Source organism: Balaenoptera musculus, chromosome 2 (genome assembly GCF_009873245.2).
Source record: "Balaenoptera musculus isolate JJ_BM4_2016_0621 chromosome 2, mBalMus1.pri.v3, whole genome shotgun sequence".
In the NCBI taxonomy this organism is placed as follows: Eukaryota; Metazoa; Chordata; class Mammalia; order Artiodactyla; family Balaenopteridae; genus Balaenoptera; species Balaenoptera musculus.
The window spans coordinates 10,150,305-10,162,956 of record NC_045786.1 but is presented as its reverse complement, the minus strand read 5'-3'; the positions used below and the strand labels follow the sequence as shown (position 1 = coordinate 10,162,956).

The window sequence follows — 12,652 nt, the reverse complement described above, 5'->3', positions numbered from 1 at the left end:
ACGATGTAACATAAACTCCAGGAGGCCAGGGTGTTGTTCTGCCGTGTTCACTGCTGTGTCCCCAGCACTTAGGAGGGTGCCTGGCACATGCTAGGTGTTCAATAAGTATTTGTTACACGGATGAAAAAGAGTGGATATATTTACTAAAAGTGTGCAGGTCTGGGAGCATGAAGTAGAGCTGGTGGGAATGAGGAGAAAAGGGGGAGACTTCTTAGATTATAGTAGAAATTCAGAGAAAGCAGATAATCATAAAAGTAATATGTAAATACATACTATATATTAGAACATCAACATGTATTCATTTTTCAATCTTTTGATATAGGCTTATTTTTTTTCTTTGAGTAAAGTCCACTAACCAGAGTTTATTGACTCTTTCTTACATAAACGATTCATAATCCCTTATGTATGATTTCCATTCATATTTCTTGAGGTGAAGCAAGAAGCTAAAGATAACTCCTGAAACAATCACAGGGCTAAATATTTCTTGATTCTTATGATTCTGCTCCAACTTCTGTAATGGCTTCATCCATGTTTAATTCCATAGTTTTTTAGAATAAGTACTTCTTTAGAAGGTCTTACCAAAGCATTTGATGCACTTTTCGAGAAACAGCCCTCTGGCTTTCCTCACTCATGTTTCATCAGTTCATCTGATATTTATTTGAGTAACTCCTCACCAAGTGAATGAACAGGTTTGGCAGCAAACACAGCTCCCCTGGTGGGAGCAGAAGCGCCCAGGCACACTAGGCAAAGCCGCTGCCCACGCACCCCAGGCGTGCAGTGGACGTCAGCCGGTGTGTCGTACACAGGGAAATGGAATGTTAGTCCAGGGGTCTATTCGCTGAAGATTTGTTAAGGAGCGTTTCTAGAATATTGAAAGAGCAGATCTCCTTTGAGGGAACAAGGAGTGAGGATGGAAGGACATACAGGCATAGAGGATGACACATCCAAAAGCATCGAGCCATGAGCAGGCGTGGCCCTTTGGCATAACTGTGAATAGCTTTCATGCCTGGAGCTCAGGATGTCCGTGGAAAGTGGCCAAGGGTGAGGCTAGCAAGGTGGGCGGGGATACAGAGCAGGAGGGAGCATGCAGACTCGTCATCATACGTGGCAACCAGTTTTAAAGACTGCCTTTCAGCAGGTGTGACTTCTGCATTTCCCACATTGTCACACTTCCCGGCTCACATATTCACGTGGCCTGCCCAGCCTTTGAAAGCACCTGCTTTTGCCATCCCAGCTTAGAACTTGGGAAATTCTCGGAGACTTTCAAGTCAGGAAAGGACTTGATCAGATTTTCATTTTATTAAGGTAATTCAGACAGAGCTGTGGACGTCGGCTAGGAAGCGGGGAGGAGGGCGTGAAGACACACATAGCCAGTCAGGCGGTGGTTGCAGGTGTCAGGGTGAGAGGAGGTGGTTTAAGGTAAGGGCAGTAGGACTAGAGAAAAAGATGGGGATTTCAGAGCGACGTCTAAGCTTGTTGGATACACCGAGGGAAGAAGAGGAAAGAATCTAGGATGATGCACAGATTTCTAGCTTTAGTACCTTAAGAAGGGGTGACGTCATTCACAGAGATAGGAAAGAAAAGGTGATGCATTTTGCTGAGTCTGGAGTGTCTGTGGGATAAGCAGGTGGGGATGTAGGGTAGGCAGTCAGAAGTAATGTGTTCCCAGTTTATGGAAATAGGGCTGAGGATGTATATATAGCAATCATCACATACAGGGAACAGTCTGAGTCGTGCATGTAGACGAGACGTGTGGAGAGAGCTTAGAAAGAAACAGAACACTGTAGAGCCCTAGCATTTAAGCAGCAGGTCGAGGAGACTGAAAAGGAGGAGGAGAAATGGGGTGGGGGGGCGCAGGGTGGGATGGGAACTTCAGGGACACTCTCTCAAGATGGAGAACTACAGAAAGAACACTTAGGATTAGGATGGAAAACAATCCGCTAAGGCTTCATCACTAAAAGATCATATGCGATTAAATAAGATCCCAGGAGCTGAGGAGCGATGGGAAGTAGGGAAATGGAGACAGTTATTCTAAACCATCTTTCTACTTGTCTACAAAGCCAGTGGGGGATATGGAATCATTTCAGAGGAGAGGCACTTAGGGGGATTGTTTTGCGCTAAATGTGACGAGGCAGGAGAGAGAAAGGGGATTGAAAATATACAGAAGAAAAGAGGAGGAGGGACAGGAGGAGATGGCATCCAGAACACAGGCGGATGGGCAGTGAACATCTCCTCCTCTCTCATTTCCCTCCTGCATTAACCCCTTACTCACTTCCTCCCCTCAACTGTTGCTGTAATGTGGGAAGTTTATGTAGAATTAAACTCCTTCACCCAATTTGAAGATCAGCTCCCAGTGTTTTTGTGAAGATGAAAAAAATGAATGAAATCTTTCCCTCTGCTTCTGCCGCTACGGTCCTTCTACTTTCAGTGACCAGAGAAAGGTTGCTTTTTAAAAAATATCCAGTTAATTTTTTTTTGAACGACAGAGTTTTGTACGGGATTTTAGTGTTGTGTTGAAAAGCATCACTGAAGTGAAAAACAATGCTCAAATTACACAAGTAGTCAGTCTGGAATTCAGTTTACTGCAGAGTTGTTCTAAGAAGCCCACCAGGCTCCTGAGACGTTGAACTTTTATGAAATACTAACCAGCCCTCTCTCCCGTTCAAAGGTACCACGTTCTCTGTTATAAGTGGTGTGAAGAACCTCCACTGAGCCCTGACACCTGTGCCACCATTTTGGAAAAAGCTGGTCTGGATAACTGGGCCCTTGGAAAAACGAAAGTAATGTTTTCATGTAATTTTCAAGGAAAAAATTCATACTTATGGTGGATGTACTGAGAATTACATTTTACAGTGATTGAAAATATCATGGCTTTTCATGTTATAGAATCTCTAGCTTGAAATAGGGGAAGAAAATTGATAAAGTCATAATGGTTTCCTTCTTCAGCAGAATTAAACACTTTGCTCTCCTAAAGGTTTCTTTTAAGAAATTCAAGAAAAATATATCTTGAAGATTTATCCAAAAAAGGATGGAATGGATGAGTCTAGAAAACAGACTTTTATATTTTCTCTATTTTATCACCACCAAATATAGTCAAAAAGCTGTCGAGAATCATAATGATTTCAGTAGGATTCTGTTTTTCTTTATTTTCCTAATTCTCAAATCTGCTTTTGTTGTAAACTTGAAATTTATCCGGAGTGAAATGTTATTACTAGACTCACACTATAGGTGTTTGGATATTGGTGTGTTTATGTATCAGATTTGAGAGCCTGTGAGATCTTAGCTTATTTAATCCCTTAAAGCAGCGGTCCCCGGCCTTTTTGACACCAGGGACTGGTTTCGTGGAAGACAGTTTTTCCACGGGTGGGGGGCGGGGGGAGGATGGCTCAGGTGGTAATGCGAGCGATGGGGAGAGGCAGATGAAGCTTCACTTGCTCGCCCGCCGCTCACCTCCTTCTGTGCGGCCTGGTTCCTCCTGGGGGTCGGGGACCCCTGCCTTAAAGAATGAAGTACAAAATCATAACCTGTTTTGAATATGGAAGTAAGATAGGTGGCTTCTTGGAGAAAGGATGCATTTACTTCTCAGATATCCTCAGAGCATTACAAACAAGATGGGGATAAGGAGATAAACCGGACCAGGTCCTGGGAGTACACTAAATGTATCACTGGGGAAGGATGGAGAGGAAGAATCAAGCTAAGGCAATGAAGTACTCAGATTGACCACTCAAGAGTAACTGCTATCAGCTATTCCATAGGCGTAGACTGAAATGCCACACTTGCCAAGAAATTTATATTTATATTAGCTGCGGGAAGTGGGGGACAGAATTTTCATATGTTCAGATGAAAAGTTAGGCCTGTTAGTTATCTCTCTTGTATATAGTAGTGTGTATATGTCAGTTCCCATCTCCCAATTTATCCCCCCCCCCCCGATTTCCCCCTTGGTAACGATAAGTTTGTTTTCCACATCTGTGACTCTATTTCTGTTTTGTAAATAAGTTCGTTTGTACCATTTTTTTAGATTCCACATATAAACAATGTCATATGATATTTTTCTTTCTTATAACTGATTCACTTTGCTGTATAGCAGAAACTAACACAACATTGTAAATCAACTATACTCCAATAAAAATTAATTTAAAAAAAGAAAAGTTAGGCCTGTAACAACTTAAAGAAATTTTCAAAGTGTTTATCTTATACGGAGTGTCCTACATATCCAGTAATCTGTATTTACTTTAGTATTTAGTAAGGGGAATTCCTGAGCATTACAAAGATATGTTTTTTATTCACACCATTTTCTTTCAGATTCTCACAAAAATGAATTTTGTCAGGCTGAAATCTCATGATTTATGGTCTGAAACACATGCCTAACTCAAATGGAGTTTTAACTTGTAAAAAGGCCCTTTGCAGTTCCAGTTTTGCATGATATTTATGCAGCATTTTAAAGCTATTTGTATTTTTCCACTTCACCTTTTCCAACTCATTAAGATGGATAAAAGTATTCAATATAGAACATTCCTAATGCTGTGCAAAAAAAATGATGACCTTTTTAGATAGATTGAATTTTAAATGAATTGTTGGCAGTAGAATAGACTAAATATATTAACATCTAGAGTCCTGTAGAAATTAAAACTAAATTCAATCAAAACCTGTAATGTTAAACTGTTGGCCCTTGGTGCCAGGCTTCTAAGTGCTGAGAGAATTCTACAGTCAGGGTTACCAGGTCTCATGACTCAGCTCTTAAATTTGAATTTAAGTGACTTCTTAGTGGATTCAATAAACTCTCTTTGAGGTGACTTTCATTAGTAAATTTAGCCATTAAAAGAAAAAAACATACCTTCCTGTTTCCTGAGAGTGGTTGAAAACTCTTAGTTGAGAACAGCTCCGAGCCTTCAGGCTCCCCTGTTGCTCTGATTCATTTTGATTTTAGAATCATCATAAATCAGCCCTCCTATCTTCACAGTGGCTGCTGGGTCCGGTGAGAAAGTTGTTCATTCTGCATGGGACCCTCTCTCTGCCTTACTCTCTCCACTGACAACACTGTGAGCCCCTGAAGGGCAGTGCCCCTGGTTTGTTCACCTTTGTATCCCAGCAGATAAGTACATAGAATAGGTCTCAGTAAACATTTGGTGAATGAACTCCTGTAACTATAACTGTCCTCTCTCTTACAAATAGATTTGTAAGATTTTTAAGTTTGGGAAGTTTAATTATCTCTTCTTTCAAAAAGCATACAAAATTAGCTTTGCCCAGAGTATCTGATGCTAAAACTTTGATAAAAGAGCTTGGTATCCTCCACTCATATTGGCCCATCCAACAAAACCTAGGTAACCTGTTGCAAATAAACAGTATGATTGTTAAACTATATTCCTTCTCAAAGAGGGGTTTTCTTCAGTCATAAAAATCTATAATGTGATAGCAACATCCAAGCCAAAGAAGCAAAAGATAGTGATTTCCAAAATCGAAAAATGTTTAGAATATAATCTAGTCTTCAGAGCACAGCACATGACTGTTTCACACCTGCACAGCGTAGTTTTATTGTGTTTTATTTTAATTCTTTTAAGGTGTTCCTTAAGTATTATCACGTGGAACAGTTAAATTTAATGCGAAAGGAAGTCATCGACAAGCTTATTTTGATTCAAGCCTGTGTCAGAGGATTCTTGGGCTCAAGAAGATACCAAAAAATACAGAAGAAAAGGAAAGAGAGCGCTATAATAATACAGTCAGGTAATAACTCAGACCATCTCACTGTGTAACAAAACATAATGCTGTGTTTAGATGTGTGCATGAAATCAAGTCTTACCTCCAATTCTTATGGAGCTTTCGTGTTTAATTCCAAACTCTGTTACCTTGATACTTTCTCTATGCTAAATCTGAATGATTGTTGTAGTGACTGACACTTTTAATATCTGAATAAATGTTTTGTTTTAAAGAAAATAACTTTTAAATTTTCTGTCACTATGAAACACAATTGACGTATTGTGCAAGATACAGCAAGTGACTGAATTAATTGTAGATCTCAAGAATCATATTATTATAACCCATTGGACAATAACATTTTCCCTACTTTATTCCAAAGGTTACACTTGCCATAATTTTTGACAACTTAATGAAATCTCATTCTGCTAAAGGGCATCCATTTCTTCCTGTTAACTGTAGGGAAATAATATTTATAATCATATTTCACAAGTTTTTATTAAATGTATTAATAGACTTTGGATTTCACTTTCCATTTTTCTATAAAAAGCTAAATTTAGAACCCAGCATGGCTTAATACAATATCTTTCAAAAACTTTTGACTAGATACCTATAACAAAAAATGTATTTTACTCTGTAACCTGATACACACACATACTACAAGCACTGCATTCTGATACTTTTCTATTCTGGTTTATTCCATTTAATTTCTAGATGTTAGATTTGGCCCACTAAATCGATTTTATGATCCACTATTTATTTGCAACCTACATTCTGAAGAACACTGATGTGGTGGGCAGAGTAGCTGACTGACATTCAAAAGATTCAGTTCAAGGTCCAGTCCAATTTGTCAATCCATAAGAGCTCATCATCATCTTTTGGAATTTTAAGCCCTTCACTTCTCACTGGGACATCAAAAATGCAAACCCTGCAATTTGGGATTTAATTCTTTATCCACAATTCCAAACTTCATAAAACACTGAAAAAAGAGGTTTTTTCAGAACTCATTTGGAAGTGAAACATGACCTAATATTCACAATCCTTTATTCATCCCACTCGGTAAGAATTGTGTGTTTTTCTGGAGAAATATTCATGTGTTTGACTATGGAATGCTGACTTACCATGGGGAATTTTACAGAATATATGTTATCTGTTCTGAATTACTTTTCTAAAAATTTTTTTTAAAAAGTTTAAATCTGAATTCTGAAATATATCTGGCTCCAAGAATAATTGGCTGAAAGGTCCAAACCATATACTTAGCTAATAGGGGTTTTCTCCCATGAATAGCTGAGCATGGCAGAAATAAAAGAAACATAAGCATTAGCAGATTTTAAGCAAATGAGTGAGTACATGTTGCCTTTTTCATCAACTTAGTTCATCTCTATCATTTTAATTTCATCTTAATACTCCCCTTAATATGAAAGTTACTTTAATTATTTTCTTGCTAAAGCTTGTCGTCTGGAAGAGTCTTGTTAATGATTCCCATATTTTTTCGAACCTGTTCTATTTGGAGTCTTTAATTTCATTTTCCTCTTTGACACTGATGGTCAAAAGCCATTTGTTTCTACCCATTGAAGTAATGCTTTTTATTTATTATAATTAACACTGCTCTGGGCCTTATATGTTTCAGCTGCAAGAGGACATCTAGCCAGAAAACAAAGGAAAGAAATTGTTAACACGAAAAACACAGCAGCAAAAACCATTCAGACTCAAGATCAGGAATTTGACTACAAGAAAAACTTTGAAAATAAAAGGTAAAATAATGTTCATTCTTATACCATCTTGACAGTATAGATTTTTCACACCTGGAAAGTCACAAAATAAAGTCCACAGTAAACAAGATGTGGTACACATATACAATGTAATATTACTCAGCCATAAAAAGGAATGAAATAGTGCCATTCACAGAGACGTGGATAGACCTAGAGACTGTCATACAGAGTGAAGTAAGTCAGAAAGAAAAAAACAAGTATCATATAATATTGCTTATATGTGGAACCTAGAAAAATGGTACAGATGAACTTATTTGCAAAGCAGAAATAGAGACACAGATGTAGAGAACAAACTTACGGATACCAAGGGGAGAAGGAGGGGTAGGATGAATTGGGAGAATGGGATTGATATATATACCCTACTATGTATAAAATCGATAACTAATAAGAACCTGCTGTATAGCACAGGGAACTCTACTCAGTGCTCTGTGGTGACCTAAATGGGAAGAAAATCCAAAAAGCAGGGTATATATATATATATATATATATATAGCTGATTCACTTTGCTGTACAGTAGAAACTAACACAACATTGTAAAGCAATTATATTCCAATAAAAATTAAAAAAATAAAAGTCCACAGTCTTTCTCGTACCTAACCAGGTTCCTAACAGTGATGCATCAAATGTCAGCGACAGCCCGTGGCCACTTTTGTGTTCTTTATCCTATTTGAGAGTTTGTTGGCATTTCACTCGGATGACCACACTTTCCTCCTCGAAGAAGATCTTATCTTCAAGTTAAGGGGAAATCATTCCAACTATCCTTTCAAAAGGGTATTAATAAAGGAACAACTGTGAAATTTTGGCCAACGTATTACAAGATCATGAACCATAGCAGGGACACTGCTTTTCCTTGAATTTTGTAAGATATTTTCTGTGATCCGTAGACTTAGAGCTTATCAAAGTACAGCACGCCAACCTAGTGAACATACCCTACTTACTGATCTCAAATGTGGATATAGTTTCCACATCTCCTTACTGTAGGTACTTTGTTTGGAAAAGGACATATCTTTTTTTTTTTTTAATTTCTTACTTAATCTTAATGTCTTGAAGCTGAAACAAATTTAACAGCCAGTGTTTTTTCACCATTGTATATAAAATTGCTAGTTTACAAGAGAAGATGACACTTTAATAAAATGTAAAACTAAGTAACCAACTTTTTTCATGTCTCTAAAAAGCAAAATGACTTCTTAAAGAAACAAAAGGCTACCAAGAGATTCAAAGGTTTCTGCTGAGTTACAATATGTTTTAATAATCTAGGGACTCGATGAGAGTATTTTTAAATGTATGCCCTCACTAACTGAACACCCAACATTATGTTTGTTCCTACATCACCTTCTAGCTTTTTATTATTTTAGCTCTTCTCAAATCTTTCAGAATTGTGACAAATACTAACAAATGATGGCTATCACAGAAAATTCTGAAAGAGGAAAATGTGGTTTTTTTCCTTGTTTTCTTAATGTAATAAATGTACTATAATCATCTTTTCCCACTACTCTGTACCCTCTGCTACTTTTGGAAGAAATACAATCCTGAATGAAGCAAAAAAGATAATTTCTTGGAAAAGGACATATCTTGAAGTGATTAAATTCCTAGGATTTTGATACCTCAGTAAGTGAAATTATGCTAGGATATTTCTCACTCTAATTTGAAGCTAGTTTTCTCATTATTTGAGTAGCCATCACAGTTGTCGCTAGAGAGGACATTTTGGGGAAATACTCAATTATTGTGACTTGATAAGTTTTTATTTTGAGCTTTTTTGTCCCTTTTGCTTTTCTCCCAACATAATGTAACATGTGCTATTGCCAAACAAGGTAATAAACTCTAGTTTAGTATCATATATTCCGATGCAATATATTTTACACAGGGAATCTTTTGTGAAGAAACAGACAGAGAATGCAGTGTCTACTAATGAAACAGTCATTCCAGCTCCAAATAATAAGGGAAGTACATCTGTAGTGAAGACTTCTACTTTCAGAGCTGAGGGGGAATCCACGAATGCTATGGAAAGTAAAAACAGAGGATATCAGACCCCGAAAAAAATGAACAACGTGTATGAGGAAGAGGCTAAGCAAGAATTGTATCTGGTGGGGGACGCTTGGGCAGAAGTAAACACCAATAAGAAGTATATGAAAGACTTGGAAGAAAATAGTAAGATAAGGAAAATGGAAAAGGAGGACACTGTGGTCCAGAATTATTATCAGTGGTACACAGAGGAAAGGAATTTCGAAGACTCAAAAGCAGCATATCTAGAAAGGAAGGCCATATCAGAAAGGCCAAGCTACCCAGGACTTTGGTTAGCGGAGGAGACCTCAGCTCCTAAGCAGCCTTCTTTTAAAAAAACTTTAGAACCTAGTCTTAGCCAGAGGTCGGTTTGCCAAGATGCAAATAGCAAGGAAAAAGAAAAGAAGACGTCTGTGGTCACCCAGAATGCCCCAGTGTGCAGTCATCAGAGGAACCCTGTGAGGCATGGGATGGTCCAAGAGAGGCAAATCGAACCGGCAATGCAAGCCCAGGAAAAAGAAGACAAAGCAGCGGTGTTCATTCAGAGCAAATACCGGGGCTACAAGAGGGGGCAGCAGTTAAGGAAGGACAGGATGTCTTCTTTTAAAAATCAAAAAGCGGTTGCAACACCGACAGAAGTAGCAAGAAATACTCACACTTTGTATTCCCATCCCGCAAAATTTGAGGAATCCTGTAACATGAGGATGAAGAGTGATAAGGACTCAAAAGCAATTTCAGAAAAAGAAGCATGTGATTTGGCAATTTTTTCAAAACAGGTATGTAAACGAACAGATTTGTTTACTAGTACGGATCTCTGGGAATTCCACGATAACCGAGTTAAACAGACAATTGATAACTGATATATTGTTTCATCTGTTTTTATGAGATTGCAAACCTTTTCAATAAAACATCTCAGGGACGGTGCTATTCAAATAGCCATAAATTTTGTAAACAAATTTCTATGATAAAAATAGTATAAAATATGATGGAAATCTTGTGTAGTAAGGAGACTAGTCATTGGTTTCTACAGCCTACTAAAATGCTGGCATTTGACGATGCAAATTTCCATGTATCTGAGATCTTCCATTATAGCTGAAAAAAAAAGTTTTCAAAATCCTCTAAAGTCTATGCTTTCTGTACCCCAAATTTTGAGAAGACATAATTAGGTATCAGAATCAGATTGTAGCATTACTCAGCATATATGCAATGAAGATGACAGTCTATATGTTCTGTCATGGCCATGAGGAACCATCAAGAAAAACCACAAAGGAAAATTCCCTCTTGGAGAATATCTCATGCTATTGGTAGGCGTGTTTCAGCTGTTTCTAGAAGGGGCAGTCGGCTTTAGGGCTTCTCCCAGGTGTATGGAACTCTGATAAATTAGTGCTATGGAGAGATCACAGGCCTCTGTCCGTGCCCCACTCTGGCTCTTTCTCTCTTTCTAGGTGTTTGACCTTGAGAAAATCACTTCATGTGTCAGCACCCTTATTTTCCCCTGTGTAAAGTGAAGGATTTTCACTAGGTGGCCTCTAAAATGCATATTATAAATGAATATGTACTATCAGGGTAGTCAATAGTGTATGAAATCATAGAAGAAATGTCATAATGGGTTCACAGAAGGATCACCTATTACTGCTGAGTCTCTAAACTCTGCCTTTTGTCTGACGGTGGCTAAGCCCACAAGAAACACAGTAACTGCCCTTGGACACCCCCTGACTGTTATGAGTGTGGCCCAAACATCTCCAACCCCTAGCTGGTCATAGATCTGCCATTGTTTTATTTAGTCCCTTCCTGTTCTACTTTTTTAAGCACATGGAAATATTGAGTTTAATATACAGGCAGTCCTTCCCTTCCTTGTGATAAATCTGCTCACTCTAAAGACCAAAGCAGAGATTAGGACCCTGACCTGCCAAGCAACTGCAACATTCAGGAGATGTAGAATCGCCGGGCATCCACCTACAGCTGGCAAATACCACCGTGGGAGTGGATTCAGTGCTCCCTGGGAGCAGAGCTAGAGGCAGAAAAGCAGGAGCCCCACCTTCAACCTATCAGGGCAGCCGTGTTAACAGACAAGGTAGAGGCAGAGGGGCCAGGATGGAAAGAGGAACTGGAAGAGAGAGAGAGTAGCGCTGAAGTCAGGCGAAGAAGCCTGGACAGGAAAGGGGGGAGGCTAACACAGTCAAAGTCAGCAGAGGGGTTCCTCAGGATAAAAGCAGAAGAGCCACGGCAGCAGAATGGTAAGGATGGAAGCCAGATCTCAGGGACCCTGGGAAGGAGTTATCAGGAGAGAATGCTTCTGGAGGGTCATATGTTGGACAGTTTTGAATGGAAAATGTGAGATGGGCAGGTAGCACAAAGGGGGAGGTTTTGTCAAGTGAGGACTTTATCCGACCTTGGTACAGGGTCAGGGTGAGTCCTGGAGAAGAAGTACATGAGAGCCCCAGGGGGAGCGGTTCAGGAATTGATCAGACCCCAGTGTACCTGTGGAGCTCACTGAATTCTCTTCCTTGATTTAATCTGACATGTGACCTTCTTTTTAGATATCAAAGCTATCTGAAGAATATTTCATTCTGCAGAAAAAACTGAATGAAGTGATTTTGTCACAGCAACTGAAGCCTCTTTATCTGGGTGTCTATCCTCATAAGCCAATTACTAGACGAGTTTCTTCTCAGCAGTGCATCTCAGGTAAAGATGGGTAGAGTTGGAACTTCCCGAAGGGACAGGCAAAGCCAGATACTTTGTTTATTAGTTGCCCACCTTTATTCTATAGCAGATTTGAGGTGACAGTGTTCTAACTGTCTTGGCAAGAGCCTTCATTTTATTTCATTTTTTATAAGTAGATACACACTTTTCCAGAATGTTCCACATACCCCCCTACCTTTTTTGATTTCATTCTCCTCTTCTTTTCTTTTTCTTTTCTTTTTCCCCTTTATATACACTTTAACTAGAACTTGGCATATGACACCAAAAGGGAGTAGAAAGGGATGGAGTTGGGGGAGGGTGGGGAGCAGGGTGCAGTTTGGATAAGAGGGAGCAAACAAGTGAAATATATCTGTTCCTTCTGTCAAAATCTGTATGGTAAGTAGAAGGTGCAAATCTCCGTTCAGATGCACAAACCCAGATGCACTATTAAATTTTCTTCTTATCAGCCTAAGTCACTCTCTGCCCACATTCACTAAACTGGTGGC

The 12,652-nt window shown here is 38.9% G+C and overlaps 1 protein-coding gene across 1 annotated transcript in view; it reads left to right on the top strand.

Annotated features, from left to right (window-relative positions):
* Positions 1–12,652, top strand: part of MYO3A (myosin IIIA) — a 181,387-nt gene that overhangs the window by 137,587 nt on the left and 31,148 nt on the right. Inside the window, exons 27-31 of the mRNA XM_036843194.1 lie at positions 2,669–2,780; positions 5,559–5,721; positions 7,322–7,445; positions 9,328–10,240; positions 12,005–12,149. Of these exons, the coding sequence (XP_036699089.1) occupies positions 2,669–2,780; positions 5,559–5,721; positions 7,322–7,445; positions 9,328–10,240; positions 12,005–12,149 (1,457 nt within the window). The remainder of the gene's footprint in view (positions 1–2,668; positions 2,781–5,558; positions 5,722–7,321; positions 7,446–9,327; positions 10,241–12,004; positions 12,150–12,652) is intronic.